The sequence below is a fragment of the Trachymyrmex cornetzi genome, unplaced genomic scaffold, assembly GCF_001594075.2.
Source record: "Trachymyrmex cornetzi isolate Tcor2-1 unplaced genomic scaffold, Tcor1.1 scaffold1002, whole genome shotgun sequence".
Taxonomy (NCBI): domain Eukaryota; kingdom Metazoa; phylum Arthropoda; class Insecta; order Hymenoptera; family Formicidae; genus Trachymyrmex; species Trachymyrmex cornetzi.
In genome coordinates, this window is record NW_017295547.1 from 126,720 (window position 1) to 145,821 (window position 19,102).

The window sequence follows — 19,102 nt, forward strand, 5'->3', positions numbered from 1 at the left end:
AGTCACTGATCTCGAAGATGTTTATTTAAGCAAAAAAGATGTTAATGAAAAAGTTAATATAGAATCAAATATCTTTAAAGATACTGAAAAACTTAATAATGAAAAAATAACACATAGTCAAAAAGAAGAGAAAAGTGTTGAAGGAAACTTAAGAAATATTCGTGATGTTACATTGTTAAATGAAGGAAGTTGCTCTAATCAGGAAAAAGTAGAAGATAATGGAACTTCTGGTACCTTAATTAACAATATTTGCCTAAGCGATGGAATCAATCTGAACAAATCGACAAAAGAAGTCGAATTAAAAGTCGCGAATAAAAAATATTGTGATATAGATAATGGCATTAAGACTGTTAAAGAGATATATTCAAATCCCATGGATAGTGATTTTGTAAATCAACCTGGTTTATGTGAAACATTAATCAAAACTGCCAACGCTGATAATGAATATTATTCTGTATCACCTGGAACAGACTTACAGATTGCAGAACATAAGAATAATTCGAAAAGTAGGAGTGTAAGAAGAATAATAGGTAGTGAATCTGAAGAAGACACGCAAACAAGCCAGAGTTATTATTTTCCTCAAAGGGTTCATCATATTACATGTATTACTGTAAGTAATTACGTTATAAACATAGTGGTATTATCTTCCATTCTATACTTTATGCTGATTCTACAATGAAATCTGTAGTTGATAATCCCAAGTCTTATCAGTGAAGTCGATCAATAGCCAACGTATGACTAACGCTGATTAGTCAACTTCACAGATTAAGTTGTAAGACTTCCGACTATGGACGGTAATAGACTCATTGTAGAATCGGCATTACTCTAGGGATGTCAGCAGATCCTTTCGAAGTTTATGCATTATGGCTTCTTTTTCTATCCCCCCTTTTCCCCCATCACTTAAATAAAATTTAACAAATATAAATAAATTATACAAAAAATTTGCGAATTATTTACTTATGTTATATTGGACATTAATATCATTACTAAGTATTTTGTAAACATTAAAGTTTAATTATGGGCCAGGAACAATCTGATATATCTGAGTATCGGGTACAGATTGTTAAAGTAACCTGTAATTATAACCGTTAAGGTTGGCACATATTGGACAGTATGATTTTAACCAGAATGATTTTAACCTGCTTTTAACCACCTTAGTTATGATCAGTTTTGAACATCTGTATTCTGGTCAAAATTTAATAATAGTTTCGTTTTGCCCTATATTACTGTTATTAATATAGTTTTTCTATCTCAGCTCAGAGTTAAGATAGAGAGAAAAGAATAAAAATTAGGTCACAATAAATTAGAAAAACATTTTATTACATATCAAGTAATAAATTGAAACAAAACAAACATTATTGTTATTGCATACATACAGGAAATGGAAAGTTACTTTTTAAAAGTAACAAGTTATAGTTACTCATCTTAGTCAAAAAAGTAATAAGTTATCATTACTAATTACTGATTTTTGAAAGGGCATGTAAAAGTCAATTACAAAAATTCAAATGTAATAATCAAGAATATACAATATATTATACTCTACAAATTCATTTTTGAAACAATATTACATGTTTGGTATCTAGATTGAGCCATCTTTAGATATTACGAATCCACACAGTAGTGTTAAAAAGATGAAGACAACAATAGAGATGGAGAATAATAATATATACCATAATTAGATGAGGCCAGATGAACGTTTTATAGAAGAACCGAAATTGCTCGTAAACGGTTGTTGACCGACCGATTGTTGGAAATTTTTGCATGTTCGAATAAATTTTATAAATTGTTCAATTTGTTCTACAATGAATGAATTAAGCAAGCAAAACGTCACCTTAATGAAAGACTCACGAAATGGCCGTACAGTTTTGTTTTCGCATGTTAAAAAGATGCTCGTTACAATAATTTTAATAGTCGGTATAATTGTATATACATATAATAAAATAAATATTGTATATATAATAAAATAAATAGTTGAGTTAAAAACATAGTCGTTCAAAAGTAAAAATCAAATTCAAAAAGATATAGTTATAAAGGTACTTACAATTAGTCAGAGAATAAAATTAAACTGTATAATTATAACGACAGACAAACACCGATTGAGAGAAAAATAATGATTGAAAAGTAGTCTTGGTATTGCAAAGTCAAATTTGGTTTATAATCGGTATATGTATATGCTTTGTGGAGACCCTCTCTGTCCGCGTTTGTAGATTAAATGTGCCTTCCAACAAGCGACACAGTACAACACAGCGATCATCTCATCTTTGTTTAACAAGGATGTAATGATTCATTGTGTCACAACCCTGTCATCTTACGTCGTTTGTTGGAAGGCACACTAAGACTATTATTTTTTTGCTTTTTAATATTCAGCGTCTCTAAGATTAGACGTTTGTTATAGCATGGTTCTTCATCTAAAATTTGGATATTGTTCCAATCCAAATCATGTTCAAACTGCAATCTATGTTCGGTTATTACAGCTCGAGCAGACGTGTTTCAATGGATACAATTATGATGTTCTTTAATTTTTGTTTCCAACTGTCTGCTCGTCTGTCCAACATATGATGCATCACAATCATTGCGTTTGATCTTATAAACTACGTTATTCTTCGGTAAGTGGGCACGAGGGTCTTTTTGAACTTTTGTATGTTTTTGTAGTTTGCTAAAACTATAGAAAGAGACTTTGATATCATTATTATTAAAAACTGTTCAAATTTTTCGGTCAAAGATGGAATAAAAGTAAACCATGATGGTAAAACAGTTGAATCAAGTTTTGAGAGAAATTTTTGAAAATTTTTCTATAAAAAAAACTCGTTTTTCGACCTTTGTATGTTGGAAATTTCTATTATTTTGAACGTTCTATCAGCAATCGCGCTTCGTGGCAGTGATGCAATTCCGGCTCCAAGCACACCGGCATTTCATTTTAGGTTTTTTAAATGGATTTTTTTTTGGTGATGGGTTTTATAGAGTTGAACCCACCTTGTCAAAAGCCTAATAAAAAGTCTTAAAAATAAAGATACATTAACTAGTGGTTGAAATCCTAATAGGCCCAAATCAAAACCAAAAAAATTCGTTTTTCTCGCCAACCCTGCGAAATATTAGTATTAATGATATAATAATCCGCAAACTTTGAAACAATTTTGAAGAACATTTCCATGAGAGCCTCAAAACTGTAAGTATAAAAAATACATATTTAAAACATATTGTCTTCGTTGTATAGGCTAAAAACTATCGGGCTTTAATTGATTCTGAATCAGAGGAAGAAAAACAAAATGAAGAAATAGAATCTGAAAAAGATGCACAAACAAGCGAGAGTAATAACTTACCTCAAACGGTTCTTATTGTAAGTATTACTGTAACCATATTGTACATAAATGTTTTCTTATATTATGATTTTAAAATAATATAATAAATTATAAAAAATATTTACAATATATTATACATATTTGTTACAGGATGAAAATCGAATTTCGGTAGATTCTGAATCAAAGGAAGAAAAACAAAATAAAAAAACGAAAAACGACACTCATATCATATTTAATAAAGCATCTGAAAATAAAGATGTTACAAAAAAATCTCTTAAAAAGAGACGGGTATGTATGTGGTATGGTAATAAAGTTCGATGAATGGTACATATAAGAAAACACAACACGTAAAGGGAATGTTGGAACGGCAATTATCATGAATTACACTGACATCAAAATTTTCAAGTTGGTTTTACGGATTGTTTACAAAATGTTTACAAATTTAAAATACGCACAAATAGAAGGCCCGAGTGTGTCCATTTCAAAAACAGTAAAAAAATATAAAAAATTCACTTTTTTTTTGGCTTTTTTAGAAATGTTTACAAATTTAAAATACGCACAAATAGAAGGCCCGAGTGTGTCCATTTCAAAAACAGTAAAAAAATATAAAAAATTCACTTTTTTTTTGGCTTGTACAGCTGAGATTAAAGTTTGCTTCATATAAAAGTTTTAGAGTTCATATGAATAGCATAAGTATTCAGCAAACCTCGAATTACTTGAACAAACAATACTGAGTTTGTAAAATTAAGATTGAAAAAAAATTTTTGGTTGAACATAATTCATGTGTATGCGTATGCTTAGTAAAGATTTAGAATAATAAACACCAGTAATTGTGTCTTCAGTGGGTGTTCGATCTTATAACAGATGATACTGCAATATATTAGATAAGGATAGATGTACGTGTCCTCTACCATTTTACATTTTTCGCATTAGTTGACGAATTATTAATTTATGAACATTTCCAAATTCGCCCAGCCTATCGCCAAATGCAAGCGTGCGGTAAGATAAGACCGTCCAGAGAGACGCAAGTTCTTCGTCGTTAAGCATGTTGTTTAGAAGCGACATTGATATTAATGTGCCTAGTGACGGCGAACGAGCGCCTCGCTGGGCGGTCTTATCTCATCGCACGCTAATAAACAATTATGATAAATTTGAACCGATGAAAGTACATCTAATTAGATAAGAGAAATCCTATACTTGGCAAAAGCAGATCTTGGTGCTTAAATATTTCAATGTAAGTTTATACATATAACCTGATTCTGCAAATCGCATACCGAAATCTTTTTCGGCCTTAACAAATATAGGATGTTTTATTTAATTAGATTTGTTCTTATCAATCCAAATTCGTATTATAATTATTAATCCCACGTCTTCTTGAAAAATGCTGTTCACTCACTAGTTATTAACTATTGTGACAAATATTGTCGAAGTCTCGAATGGCAAGAATGCGTGAAATACTAGAGATCCGGGTTCAAATCCCAGCTGAGACATGTTTTTCGCGCTAAATTATTTACAGTTTTTAAGATGCTTATAATAACATAAAATGGCTGCGTTCACCAGAAAAAGCAGCTTTGCAACTGTTGCAAAATTCTCTAATACGACTGGTCTTGTCCTTAGTTCCTCATTGAATCTAAATGTATAAACCAATCATATTCAAAAATTTTACAACAGTTGCAAAGCTGCTTTCTTTGCTGAACGCAGCTAATGATTAATATTCTTTCAAGATGCTTACAAGCATAAAAAATTAATAAATCACTTGTAAATTTAATAAATGATTTACTACTTTGGTTTTGTTCATAATTGAGTTTCAAAACCGAAAAGGATTTCAGCGCCCGGTGATTTTGATTAGATATGTATATAAATTTACACATGAATATTTAAGCATTAAGATCCGCTTTGCCTGATATAGGATTTCTCTTATATAATTGAATTAATTTAGTTTATTTTCTCATAACACATTCACCACTTTATTGCCAGGTTTATAGTTCTTAAACATCTATTTTTAAAAAATAGATGTTTAAGAACTATATCTATTTATTTTTATCTATTTTTTAGCCCGTTATTAATTGTTTTAATAATTTATAATAATTATGACAGCAGTAAGAATCTAAAATATAACATTTAAAGCAGTGTTGTCTAAGATTTGTGGAATTTTGGTCACTAACTTGATATACAATATATCGGTGTTTACGGTTATCTCTATTAAAGAGAGGTTCTAGTCTAGAGATTCAAAATTTATGTATTTTTTTTACCAATTTTTTTCATAAGGAAAGGAAAGAGATATCAACATAATGCAAAAAGCATTGTTTTTTATATTTTAACATATAAAAAAATTTTTTATTTTTAGAAATGTATAAAATTGTGACTGTAGCCTACGGGTAGAACAGAGCGTGTATAGCCAATTGGCGGGAAATCTCGACTGTCGACAGTTTATCTGAGACAAATAAACCAATGCAATTATTAAAATGTATTAAATTTGTGGGGCCATGAACCTTATTTTATTTGAAAATTTTTTAATTTACAGGCAGCTATTTGAAATTAAGTGTCAATTTTCAAGAACTTTTTTTCGCTTTCAACCTGTTCAAAGAAATAGTTATTTTGGAAAATTTATGGCATTTTTAGGTTCATGGTCTTATAACAATTATCTATTTTTAATAGGAAAAAACTTCATGTCAGTCGGATGATTGGTTGAAGCTGTACATTTCCCGCCAGTTTGAAAAACGTGAATTCGAGAAAAACGCGTTTAAAGTTTTACTTTATAACTTTTTGTTAACTTCAATATTTTGCAACTTACATTTAATCAGCGATTCCTGGCCTATAAATCAATTTCTCCTCCTGTTCGATGAACAAATTTTGCTGCATTTGAGCTCTTCTTCTTTCGATTCTTGCTTGTTTTGCGCGTAATACCGCTGAGCTCATTTGATTTTCGACCGATGCAAAATCCAGTTCAACAAGTCATAAATTGCTTTAAAATTTTGAATATTGCAAAATCCTTTTACAGGCATATTCTACACACTTTAGAGATACAAAAAATGTAAACAAAAAATAGATTTTTTTGACCCTCCAAAGTAGAACCTCCCCTTAAGAAAAAAGAAGATATTAGACATAAACGTACGTGTCACACTAACATGCCACAATTACAAATCTTAGCCAGCAATGAATGTTATATTATAGCAGTTAATATAAAATATAATCTTTAAATTAATAATATTATTTTGATCCTATAATATATAGGGCTCTATAAGAGCTTCTAAAGATGAGGCAATGCGTCAGATACATAGCGAAAGTCAACGTTTATTAAGAGAAACAGAAATTTCTTTACCGTATCATAGGCCAAAACAGCGTACATTACAAGAATTCTTGAATAGAAAAAGAGTATCAGCTGCTCTTCCGAAAGCGCCTTCAACGGCAGCGAAACTTAAGATGTCATATGCGATAGTAAGGTAACTTTTTGTATATGTATGTACATAAATTATAGATATATTAGGTATTACGTAAAGTGTTTGGTAATAACCACATCATCTCTTGTGAGCAGGTAAAGCGAACTAAATTGAATAAAAAACCCATCATTTTGCAATTTTTATGTAAAAATTGTAGGGTATCAAGTTACTCATTATGTATAGTGATATGCTTATATGTATAGTGATATGTATTTTGATATGCGAATCCAACTGTGCAATCTCCGCATGGTGTACCATGAATAACGCTAATACGCGGCAGTATTTAAATTTTAGCAGCGCATGTCAAATATTTTTTCGCCAAATGGAACTTAATTATATTGTTTTAAAAAGGTCTCTCTCTCTCTCTCTCTCTCTCTCTCTCAGGCTACAAGAATTTGCAATAAAAAAAAATAAGGGTTTCCGTTAAAGTAATTCAGGGCGATCTTAATGTGACGTTCCTAAGATTGTTCAAAGTCAATCCAATATCACCATATAATGGATTACTTGGTGTCCTACAACTTTTGTATGGACAATTTTACACGAAAATGTCATCTTTCCGAGATAATTCAATGTCCTGACTTTTTTGTGACACCCTGTACACATACATTATACACATCATACTATATTTTAAACGTATACTCACACGCACGTGTTTTACAAATTTGTTTTTAAAATATAAACAAATTATATTTACACATAATTTTAAACAGTCAGGTACTCGCGGAAAAGGAAAAAGAAGCAGAACTTTTTTACAAATCTTCAGATTCGGAAGATGATGTACAATCTATGCCTTTGGTTAGTAAAAATATAAAAAAATCTTCCATTAGAAATGAAAGAAAGATGTCATCAATATGTATTGAGCACACACGTATTCAAAATCCTGAAAGATTTGAAATAAGTAATCGACATTCTCAAGCTATCAGAGAAGAGATTGTACAGAAAAATCATTTAGATGCTAATGCGTGTGAGGTGTTACTTCAAAATGATTTTTGCGAAGTAGATCATCGAGCTGTAGAGTTAGCTTCCTCAATAGATAATAACTGTAATCCAGATAACGAATTTGATACATTACTACCACAGATAGCAAATGAATATAATCCAAAAATTAGTTCACCCAGAAAATTGATTGACATACATTTTGAAAAGGACGGCTGTGAAATATATCTCGATGAACAAGTAACAAAAGAAACAGCTAAAACTATTATTTCTTTGAATAAGGAAAAATGTATTAATGACGACAAAAAGTTAAAAATTACTGTGACAGAGAATCAAGTATCAAAAGTATATCAAGATGATTCCAATGTAATTAACAGAAGAGATAAAAATTCGGTTACAGAAGCAACGAAAATAGGAACAACTTCCAATAGTATAAATAATAAGGAAGTAACTGAAACATTTCAAAATGATAATGATACAACAGATAATATTATGTGTTCAAATTCTGACGAGTGTACTACACAGGATATAAATAATGAAAAAAAAGATCAATATTCTAAAATAAATGACGCATCGTCATCATCTCTTCTTATAATTAATAATATTCAATCAAAAATTCAACATAATTCTTCAGCAGATGAATGTGAAAAGATTAATGATCACCTACAAGTTCTTTCAAAATCTGCAGACGAGGCTATGGCGAATAGAAAAAAGTTATCAACATTAGTATCCAATTCGAAAGTTACTTTAAGAGGATCGCCAGGTATGATTATTGATCTAACAGATGATGTAAAATCGAAAAAACAGAGTGATAATAAATCTGAAATAACTACTGTACACTTACAAAACACGCAGAATAGTCTTTTTCCAGTTAAAGAAGTACTTCCATACAAGACACCTGTTAACATCGATAATTCTGAATTGAATAAGCCTGGAGCCAAATTAATGCGTTTAAAGGAAGATCTGAAATTACAAATGATTTTAAAGCGTAACAAAGTATGGAAACTGAAAGAAATAAAGCTGGAAACGCAGGAGGAAGAATGGAATAGAGAGGAAAAAAGTGATTCTGATTTAGATGAACAAGAACAAGCTGAACTAGATTTTGAATTAAGTGACAGTGAAGAAAGCGAATTAGAAGAGAATGACGTTTGCATTAGAGATAAGAAAAAGAGTAAATGCCTATTTGCAGATGACGAAGCTGAAGTTACAGACAATGAAGATTCAAGTATAGAAGAGATATGTGATGAGAGTGAGGATCATATAAAATACAGTAAACAATCTTCAAATTTCAAATATAGAAAAGAATACATGGACGACGATGTAAGTGAAATAGAAACCGATCAAGAAGAAGAAGATGATGATGAAGATAAATGTGAAGAAGGAAAAGAAGAAAACGAAGAAAGTTTAGATGCAAATATGAAGAATGGAAATGAATCTGATTTTAAAGATGTTGACAATGTTAATGCTTGTGAAAGCTTTAACATTACTAAAAATGATAGAAAAACAAAGTTAATAGAAGAGTTCCGAGACGATTCAAATGTTACAGATCTGAGCTATTTACAAAATCATAGCAGCCAATTAAATATGCCGACAGATATATATGCATCTAAAACACATTGCGATGATATTGATTGGATAAGTGAAAATGAAAGCAATATGCCCGCTTGTCAACAAGAAGTTACTACAAGAAGCCAGATATGTAAGACACCTTTGACGAAAACAAGTATGCTCGATTTGGTTTCTCCTATAACGCAATTAAGCGTATTGAATACTACCTTAGAAAATGAAAAAGATTTATCACAAAATAGAGGGTGTTTAGTTGATAAATATGAGTTCCTTCCTATGAAAAGCACACAGAATGATGAACTTTCTGAACACGTATGTAATGTAAAAAATAAATCTATTTTAAAAAAAAAACTGTTTGATGATATTGGAGAAACTGTTGATGATGAATATCTTATGCGATTGTGTTCTGGTAAATTTGAATCTCCGCAGAGAACTGATATAGATTTATTTTCGCAATCTAGTACCACTGAATTGCAGTTACGTTCAAATGATTCTGAATGTTCTAGAAATTCTAACGCACAACTAGTTGCTGTTAAATCAAAAAATTCAAAAACCGAAATGCTTCAAAATATAAAATTGACGTTAGATGAAGATTCTAATAATTCTGTAAATTATGCAGAGAAAATAAATAAAGTTAGCGCAATGGATTTGGAACTAAAATTAAAAGTTATGTCCTCAGATGACGAGGATGAAGATACATTTCTAAAACCTAAAAAACGTTTAGCCAAAGTATTGAATTTGTCTGATTCGGAAGAGGAAAATTCTCAATTCTTTGATAAAGAAGATGATATAAATAGTGAAGAGAAACAATATGTCGATTACGATTCCGAAGAAAATGAAATTATAATTGTGCCAGAAAAGGATATAAAAAAAGTTGCAGCTAGTTTTGTGGAAGAAGAAGCAGAGTTAAGTGAAAGCGATTGGGATTCTGCCGATGAAGACGAGAAGAATTTGGACAAATTAGAATTTGAAGAAGCTGATGATGAACATATAGACGAACACGAAGTGAAAGATCAACTGGAAAAGATCCATATAAAACAAATATTGGATGAAGATAAAAGAGAAGTGAGATTGCTGAAAGAGTTATTATTTGAGGACGGCGATTTACATAGTGATGGGATGGGACGTGAGCGTAAATTCAAATGGAAAAATATAGGTACAATATATACATATATTTTTTAACATTTATTATATGTAATTATGATAATAATTTTTTTAATGACAGATGATTATCATAAAATACTTTTTCTCTTTTAAGATATTTTTTATAAGATCCAAATTTCCAAAATGTAATACTTGATATGCTCCAATATGTGCATAACTTTATGATTTTGTTTAGATAAGTTAGGAAATAATATTGAGATGTCACAAATATCTGATGAGAACGAAGGCTTGGTAGACGTACAAGACGATGAGGAAGAAGCAAAGTGGAGTAAACTTAAAAATGAAAGAGACAGATTTCTTGAGGAAAGAATGGTACTAAATTATTGCGTGTAATAATGATCACATTTAAAGAATATAGATACAGAATATTTCTATAGATGTATCTTATGTCTTTACAGAAGCGCTCAAATAGTGAAATTGAAGATGAATTATGTCATAGTAAAATCTTTAAACTCGGACTGGAAGCTGTTAAGAAGATCAAAGGTAATGAGTCACAAAAACGAGATACTTCTCTCGACAAGGTAAATTCTTTTGAGAATATAGAACCAATTATGCCACGGAATATAACAGATCTCTTGAATGGACCAAGTATTGGAAAGAATTCTCGGACGATATATGTAAGATTATTAATTTATCAATATTTATGAAAATATGGCGTATATTGTCTCATCTCATAAGCAAATTAATAAGTAATAGCTTGTATAAACAGGATGTCTAATTAACGATTAAATTTTCGCGTAGAGGCAGAATGGACTGAGTAGACGTCTTTTATTTTACAATTTTTACAATAATTAATGAGTTATTGGGTGAGTTCAGCAGAACCGTTGCACGACAGTTTGCTGATGAGCTGCAACACGTTGAGTGTTCTACTGAACGCTCTTATGGCATGGTTGACATATGCATCGGAAAATGCAATTCTGGCGCAAGGAAAGATTCAGTACCAACTTCATGACGCGAAACAAGTCTATATTCATAGTCGATTCTTATATTTAAGACTGTCTTAAGTACAATCTTAAGATGTCGTAAATCAATCTGAGAATTGTATTAGCATCTTAAGACATTATATTTAAGACAGTTTTAAAATAAAAACGATGGGACTATGAATACCGTCCCATGTTTAGCGTTTCACAGTTAATAGTTTCTTCCTTATAAACAATCCTAGACAAAGAGGGCAGAGATTTAGAGGCACTGTCCAACTGCACACCCTATGTTATCCCTTCCATCATGGGGAATAATAATCATAGCTCAAAACGAAAATCCAACGCTATATGGGTATACGCAACTCGTGCGTAGCCCGTATTGCCATTAATAAACAATAACTCTCCATGTGCTTAGCGACAGCGAACACTTTCTGTCTCGCCGCGCGCTTGCATTTGACATTTAGGCTGGGCGATTTTGACTATTTTCATAAATGATTATTAAACTCGTTAATTATTGCGAAAATTACAAAATGGTATAGGGCTTTTCTTCTCAATTTAGTCCATTTTGCCTCTATACGAGAGTTTAAGCATTTTTCAGACACCCTGTACATGCCTATATGCACGCACGCACGCACACCCACCCACCCACCCACCCAAAATACTTATTATTAGATTGCGAATATTTATGCAAAATACTTAACTGAATATTAATCGGACAGTTTTAGTCGATCGTTGTTCGTTAAAAATTTATTAAAAAGTAAAGTAAAAAGGTTGAGATTGCCATCTGTAAATATGCAATTTATGAAAAATATGCATTTTATGCAAAATGTTCATTTAAATATTTTACATAAATATCCGCAGTCTACTTATTATATATAATTTACAGAATGTGATAAAAAAACGTTCACTCTTAACTCGAGGAGAAGAATCATTAGCGAGGATAGCATCATTGGCAAAACAAGGTGACTCTGTCTCTCATGCGGTAAATATAAGAAGAAATTTTATCTTTCCGCATATTGATCAAGACACAAATAATACACTTAAAAAGGAAACTGAAATAACAGCAGATTTGGATTTACAAATTAAGGTATATAATTTAATTATATAATGTCAGTTATATAAAATACATTGTTATTGTACATTACTCATTTGCTACAGTGATATAGCTATACATTTCAAAATTAAAATTACAAAATTTTAATGATTTAAAACATTCAAACTCATTTTTTGAAAAACTTCATTTCTTGATTTATACGTAGTAAATAAGCGACACGTTTTTCATTTATCTAATTTTTATATACTACTATTGAAAAAAATATGTATATTTTTTTATGACTGCAGACTGGAAAGAGAAAGATGAACTCAAATACATCGTCGACATTGAAAAAAAGGCGAAAATAAAGCTATTCTTCACAAAAAAGTAATAATTATTTTATTTATATAATATGTGAACTTTTTTTTACAAGTAACATTTAATATAAATTTTATGTGTATAAATGAAATGATAATTAATGTTTTTGTTGAGCTACTAAAACTTGTTAGATGCACAAAAATGTTAATAATACCTGACTATTTTATATAAAAATTGCTTCTTTTTGTGACAAGAAAGCAATGAAGTGTAAATGGTTAAACGATTTTGAATAATCAATTCAGACAATTTGTGTGGAACCCATTTACCTTCTTTTTTAATCCTTCCCATTGCGTGTAAATGATCAGATACAGTTGATTTACCAACATTTAATGCTTCAGCTAATTCTTCAAGCGTTTGAGTTGAGTTTTCATTCAATTCGGCATCTTCGAACTTTTTGGTTGACCTGAACGTTCTTTGTCTTTCAAATCAAAATTACTATTTTTAAATCGTCGATATCAGTACTCATACGTTTTAACTGATGGAGCAGACTCAGAATAAATTTCTAAAATGAATCGGTGAATTTCGGCAGCCGTTTCGAATTAAAGCAGTAAAATAGTAGATGCCGAAAATATTTTTTATCACGTTCCATTTTCGCACTAAAAAGTATGGTTACGTTTACGAATGCACAGAACCTGTATCAAATTATTTGTAGAAATGTCCAAGCTTTGAAATGACATACTCAATTTCAAAATATTTTTAATAGATCTGTAGCATCTGTAGTGAGCCGTCAAAACTAACCAGAACACCTAATAGTAAAAACATAAGATTTCACAAGTAGATGTATATATAAGAATTTTCAGATTTTTATACAATTCAGAATAGTTAAAAAAATCTGCTATTGTGACCTCAAAACTCCAATTTACAGGCGAAAAGTGAAAATTTCACATTGCCCCGACGAAGGATTAAATTCATAATCGTAATTATTATATGATTAGTTTTGTAGAACAGATGGAATATAAAGTATTTATATTAAAGATAGAAACTAAAACTAAGAAAGGAAAAATGAATATTTTTTTTTTTTTCAAATCTCATCTCTTTTTTTTTAAAGATTTGTTCTATTACATTGTTAGTTTTATCTGTAAGAAACATAACGTTTGACGATGTTTAAAATATACAATGGACGTATAATAATTGTTTTTCTAATGTTGAAAAAACATGCGAAATATTTTACAATTTTACGGTTTTGCACGCTCGATCGTATTACGAACTTGTGATTCTTTTTCAATACACCGTTTCAGTATCGGAAATTTGGGTTATCTGTTTGCCATCCTTTCGCATTTGGTCCAAATTGATACACCAGTCTGCGACCAAGTACTGGTAGAAATATTTTGCTCTTGTAATAATACCTAAAAAGCATCATTTTGCAAAATAACTAATATAGCAATATCTAAATACATTTAAATTATTTCACAAGATATTAAAAATTTTATTATTTATTATTACCTCATAGCTCGACTAAGTTTTTCATAAGTCATTTTTGTATTTCCTTTCCGTGAACCCCATCGTTTTGCCACTTCGTCGCTTTTTACGAAGCGAAATTTGGCTTGTGAATAGTCTTCCCAGCAGATTAAACTTGGACACGTTTCTCTATTACGTAGTAAATCTCTAATAAATTCCCATAATTTTCCTTGACTCGCGGCTACAAAAATGCAGTTAAATCGTATAATTCAGTGAATATGTTTAATATTACATAAATTAAACCTTTCATTTTAATTTCATTATTTTAATTTATAATTTAACGAAATTAGCATATTTAAAGTATGTGAAAAACAAAGAGACAGAGGGAAAAGGTAAGGAGGAACGTGTTTTTATAAATGTGTAAATGCATCCGATCAGTGCGTAAAGCGCTCGCGTTTAACCGTGCGCGCCACTCTTGCTCATCTCCTATACGCGACCCGTGATATGCTAACTATTTCTTTTTGTAATTTGAAAACTAAGCTTCGGACAAAATTTTCGTAAAGGAAAAATTGTCTCGGAATTCGGTCAGGAATACGTCTCTTCAGGGACATCTGGGCTGTTCTGAATCACCCGGTATGTAATATATTTTGCAAAAATTTATTGCTGAACATCCTAATATTCTAATTATCGTGCAAATAAGGGTAATTCGACAGCATTAATGGATTTAACTGAATATACTGGAAAATGCATGAGATTTTATTAGATAATAACACACACTTGAACATTAATAAAGATCCCACGAATAAAATGATTATTGAAATAGGCGCACTTTTGATCAGGTAGAAAAGAATAGGAAATACATTGATAAATTTACTTATAAGAAATTATACGTTTCCGATGGAACACTATCGAGATCTTATGAGCTTCCGAAGACACGCAACGAAGGTAGAATGATAGCCGTTGAGAATGATAGCTGTATTAAGTCCCCACTATCCTCTTGTTACATATTTAAAAGAAATTGTTGAAAAAAGTTTAAAAAAAGAAATTGGTGATATTAAAAAGCTATAAAATAGTAAATAAATTAATTGGAATGCCATTAGATCAGAACTATAAACTTGTTTCCTTTGACATAGTATCTATGTATAGTCAGGGCCTAAAAAATTGCAACATATTTTTTTAAATGAGTTTCGGAATGCAGCCTACTTATCGAGCGATTAGTTCTTATTTGTAGATCCATGAATAAGAACCAATCGCTCGGTAAGCAAACTGCATTCCGAAACCTATCGAAAAAAAGTGTTGTAACCTGTTAGGTCTTGACTATACACTAATATTCCCATAGATTTAATTCTAAAAAGTATCGAAGCAAGATGGAATTCTATATCATAAAATACATTGATTCCAGAACAAGAATTCTTAACGGCTATACACATATATATATATATATATATATATATATATATCTTAAAAATATATATATATATATATATATATATATCTTATTCTCAATTCTACTTTCTTAAATCTGATAAAAAAATATTTCAAACAAATATTTGCTAAGCCCATGGGATCTCCGATCTTAGCAAATTTAGTGATTCAGAATTTGGAGAAAGAAATATTTTTCAGCATCAATATTAATATTCCTATTTATTATCGTTACATTGATGACATTTTTCTTGCGATTCCAAATGATCAAATCGATTTAGTTCTTAAGACGTTTAATTCTTATCATTAGAGATTGAGATTTACTGTGGAACAGAAGAACAATGGCAGTATTAACTTTCTTGACGTTAATTTAAAGATGGAGGATGGTTGTATTAAATTTGACATTTATAAAAAAAACCGACTAATTCGGACCATTATTTGAGTTACAAATCGAACCGCCCAATAGAACACAAAAGAATAATAAACGGACAATTTGAATAGAATTCTATTTCTTTCTTTCATCCAAATTAAAAACGTCAACTTTATATGATTAATGTTTTAAATAACGGTTATCTTCTAAATATAATATATTTTCCACTATAAACTAGAAAATAAAAACATTATTAGAAGAAATAATATATATGAAAACAAAAGGAAATTAATAATAATAATTCTAGTTCTACTAATATAAAAATATTCTTTACAATTCCATATGTAAATAAAATGTCAGAAAATTTTAAAACAATTGTTGAAAAAAATGATTTCAATATATCTTATAAACCAATGAATTGTTTAAATTAATTTATAAAAATAGGAAAAGATAGAACGGATAAAATGAACCAATGTGATGTGGTATATAGAATAAATTGTCTGAATTGTGATTCCTCTTATGTAAGACAAACAAAAAGAAAACTTAAAACGAGGATTAAAGAACATAGAGCGAACCAAAAAAAAAACTGATTCTCTTTCTGTAATTTCACAACATCAATTAAATTATCAACATGAACTAGAATGAAATAACATCTGTGTTTTAGATAGGGAACTATCCATATAAAAAAAATGATTTCGGAAATGATACTTATAAAAAGACAAATTGGTGATATTAATAAGCAAAGCGATACAGAAAAATTGTTGAGTAATTATTTACCTATACTAAATATTTCTACTTCACATAACACCAGTATGACCCCCTTCTAAGTATCTTCATCTTTTGTCGGTTTTGTATATAAGTTTGATAACTCATGAAGAGAATTAGCAGAGAATTTAAAGTTGTAGCAGTAAAAATAACTTGTCATCAATCCATTACTTTAGTTATAATATTGAAGTTTGCTTTGACACAATTTGTTTAACATTCTAAAACTAATAATTAAATAACGAAATTTCATATATTAATTACATGATTTGATCATATTAGAATCTGGAAATTTTGTGTCAAACATGTTTTATTCTAACTTCAAATACAACGAAAAATCATATTGGACAAATTAAAAAAGATTTTAATAAGAATAAATTCTCCAAGTTCTCTCTGGATTGCTAAACAATTTTAACGAGCGTTTTGCGTACACTAACCTTCAAGAAATGATTTATATTTGGACATTTATTTGAATTGACTTGTAAATCTCAATTTTTTGCGTTTTATCGTTAAATAATATTTATTTCAATTGTATAGAAAATTGTAGACATACACTGAAGATGATCTAATCGAGACCGAAACGTTTATAATTGTTTTGACTAATTTGTTCAATTATATCAGAACAAAATCAATAAAATTAAATTTATAGAAGTTTTTCGCTACTAATATCTTGCGTTGTGGTACATGCATTTTGTAATTATTATACATTTCGCAGTTATACTTACTATTTTTCTTAGTCTTTAACACTCTTGGTCTACCTGGTAGCCTCTTGGTTGCAATTTCGATACTATTATCTGATTCCGCATCTGGAAAAAGCAAGAAAATTGTTTAAAATAATTATGATCCCAGATAGGACAGAGAGTTCTATCTGGGAGAAAATATTCATTTTTGATTCCCGTTTTACGAAATGAATTCCTTTTCTATCTCATTTCTGTTCTAAAAGTATTCCTATGAGTCCCAAAAGAATTCACTTTTATATCATCAATTGCGACCTCTTTTTCAGATTCCAAAAGTAATCTTTTTCTAGTCTATATAAGAATTTGCAATAAAATCAAAATAACTTTTAAATGGCATTTTAATGGAGCTCTACAACTTCATTTTTTGCTTTCTCTGAAGCTCTTTCTTGAGTTCATTACGAACAGATTACGCTAATTCATAAAAAACAAGATGCATTTTTTTCGAGTTTAAATAGATCAGTTGTGTTGTCTAGGATGTGTTCAGTGTTCATGTGTTCATTTATATGTGTCTTTATACGTATTATATAATTTTATATGATTTTATATAAGTAAAAGATAATAGTTCAGTTATTTGAAGTATTTTTAAAAATAATTTACCGGATATGTTGCTAGAATTGACTCGCGTATACTCATCCTCCGATTGCGCCTGAATGGTATCAAATGGTGGTACTATATGAAAAATTAATAGATTGTATTAGATTTCAGCACACTCAATAATCATTTTGCATTCGCATTATTTATTTACTAACAAAGGAAGATTCCCAACTCGGAAATTCAAAAGTTTATATTTTCTACTAATGACAGTTAATACATTGCGAATTATAATTTATATATATATATACAGGGTGTCCCGACCTTTTTTGCCACCATCATTTTTGTGTAGATAAAGCGGATTAAACTGAGTCGAAAAGTCCTTTACCATTTTGCAATTTTCGCAATAGTTAACAAGATATTAATTACTAAAAATTGCAAAATATTAGTCTTGAATAATTTTTTACTCAAATACTATCAACTTTGCAGAAAAACTGCAAGAGATAAAAATGATTTATTTTCTTATAAAGTTCTGAGAATTTTTTCAGAATTTTTTATCAACTTTTTAGTACTGCATTTTCTTATTTTTACCAGCGTGAGAAAATACGGTATTAAAAAATTCTGAAAAAATTCTCAGAACTTTATGAGAAGAAAAATTGCAAAATGGTAAAGGACTTTTCGACTCAGTTTAGTCCGCTCTATCTACATAAAAGTGATTGGCAAAAAAGGTCGGGACACCCTGTATATATTGTAAAATTAGGGATGGGAATCCCGATGGAGAAAGAAATAGCGGAACGAAACAATAACGAAAAGAAGAAAAATAGCTGCTAAAGCCCATGACGCATACAAGAATGTAAGGCCGTAGCACGCAAGCAGTAAGTGAATTGGCCAATCACAGTAGAGAGACCGTAAGGCCAGTAGCGAATCCAATGTTACGATTTCATTACTGATTACGCCTTACGGCCTTACGTTTTCTATGTGCTCCCGGCTTAAGCAATTATGGGAAGCCTGGATACGAAAAGCGGAATAGAATCTGCAGTCTTGGTTAGCCTCCCACCGTGTTTTTTTTTTCCGTCACTGTTCTGCTTTTTCCTTTTCAGGAATGCACAGGAGGATGCACAGGATAAAGTTTATCATACCATGATG

At 30.2% G+C, this 19,102-nt stretch overlaps 2 protein-coding genes across 2 annotated transcripts in view; one reads left to right on the forward strand and one right to left on the reverse strand.

Moving 5' to 3' along the window:
• Nucleotides 1-19,102, forward strand: part of LOC108771144 (claspin) — a 25,587-nt gene continuing 6,485 nt past the window's right edge. The window contains exons 1-9 of the mRNA XM_018523070.1: nucleotides 1-610; nucleotides 3,215-3,337; nucleotides 3,450-3,587; nucleotides 6,534-6,742; nucleotides 7,450-10,397; nucleotides 10,581-10,717; nucleotides 10,804-11,022; nucleotides 12,212-12,412; nucleotides 12,667-12,745. Coding sequence (XP_018378572.1) covers nucleotides 374-610; nucleotides 3,215-3,337; nucleotides 3,450-3,587; nucleotides 6,534-6,742; nucleotides 7,450-10,397; nucleotides 10,581-10,717; nucleotides 10,804-11,022; nucleotides 12,212-12,412; nucleotides 12,667-12,726 — 4,272 coding nt within the window. The 5' untranslated portion in view covers nucleotides 1-373 and the 3' untranslated portion in view covers nucleotides 12,727-12,745. The remainder of the gene's footprint in view (nucleotides 611-3,214; nucleotides 3,338-3,449; nucleotides 3,588-6,533; nucleotides 6,743-7,449; nucleotides 10,398-10,580; nucleotides 10,718-10,803; nucleotides 11,023-12,211; nucleotides 12,413-12,666; nucleotides 12,746-19,102) is intronic.
• LOC108770674 (DNA-binding protein D-ETS-3) overlaps nucleotides 13,746-19,102 on the reverse strand; it is an 11,991-nt gene continuing 6,634 nt past the window's right edge. The window contains 4 exon segments of the mRNA XM_018522357.1: nucleotides 13,746-14,082; nucleotides 14,180-14,375; nucleotides 17,414-17,494; nucleotides 18,023-18,094. Of these exon segments, the coding sequence (XP_018377859.1) occupies nucleotides 13,971-14,082; nucleotides 14,180-14,375; nucleotides 17,414-17,494; nucleotides 18,023-18,094 (461 nt within the window). The 3' untranslated portion in view covers nucleotides 13,746-13,970.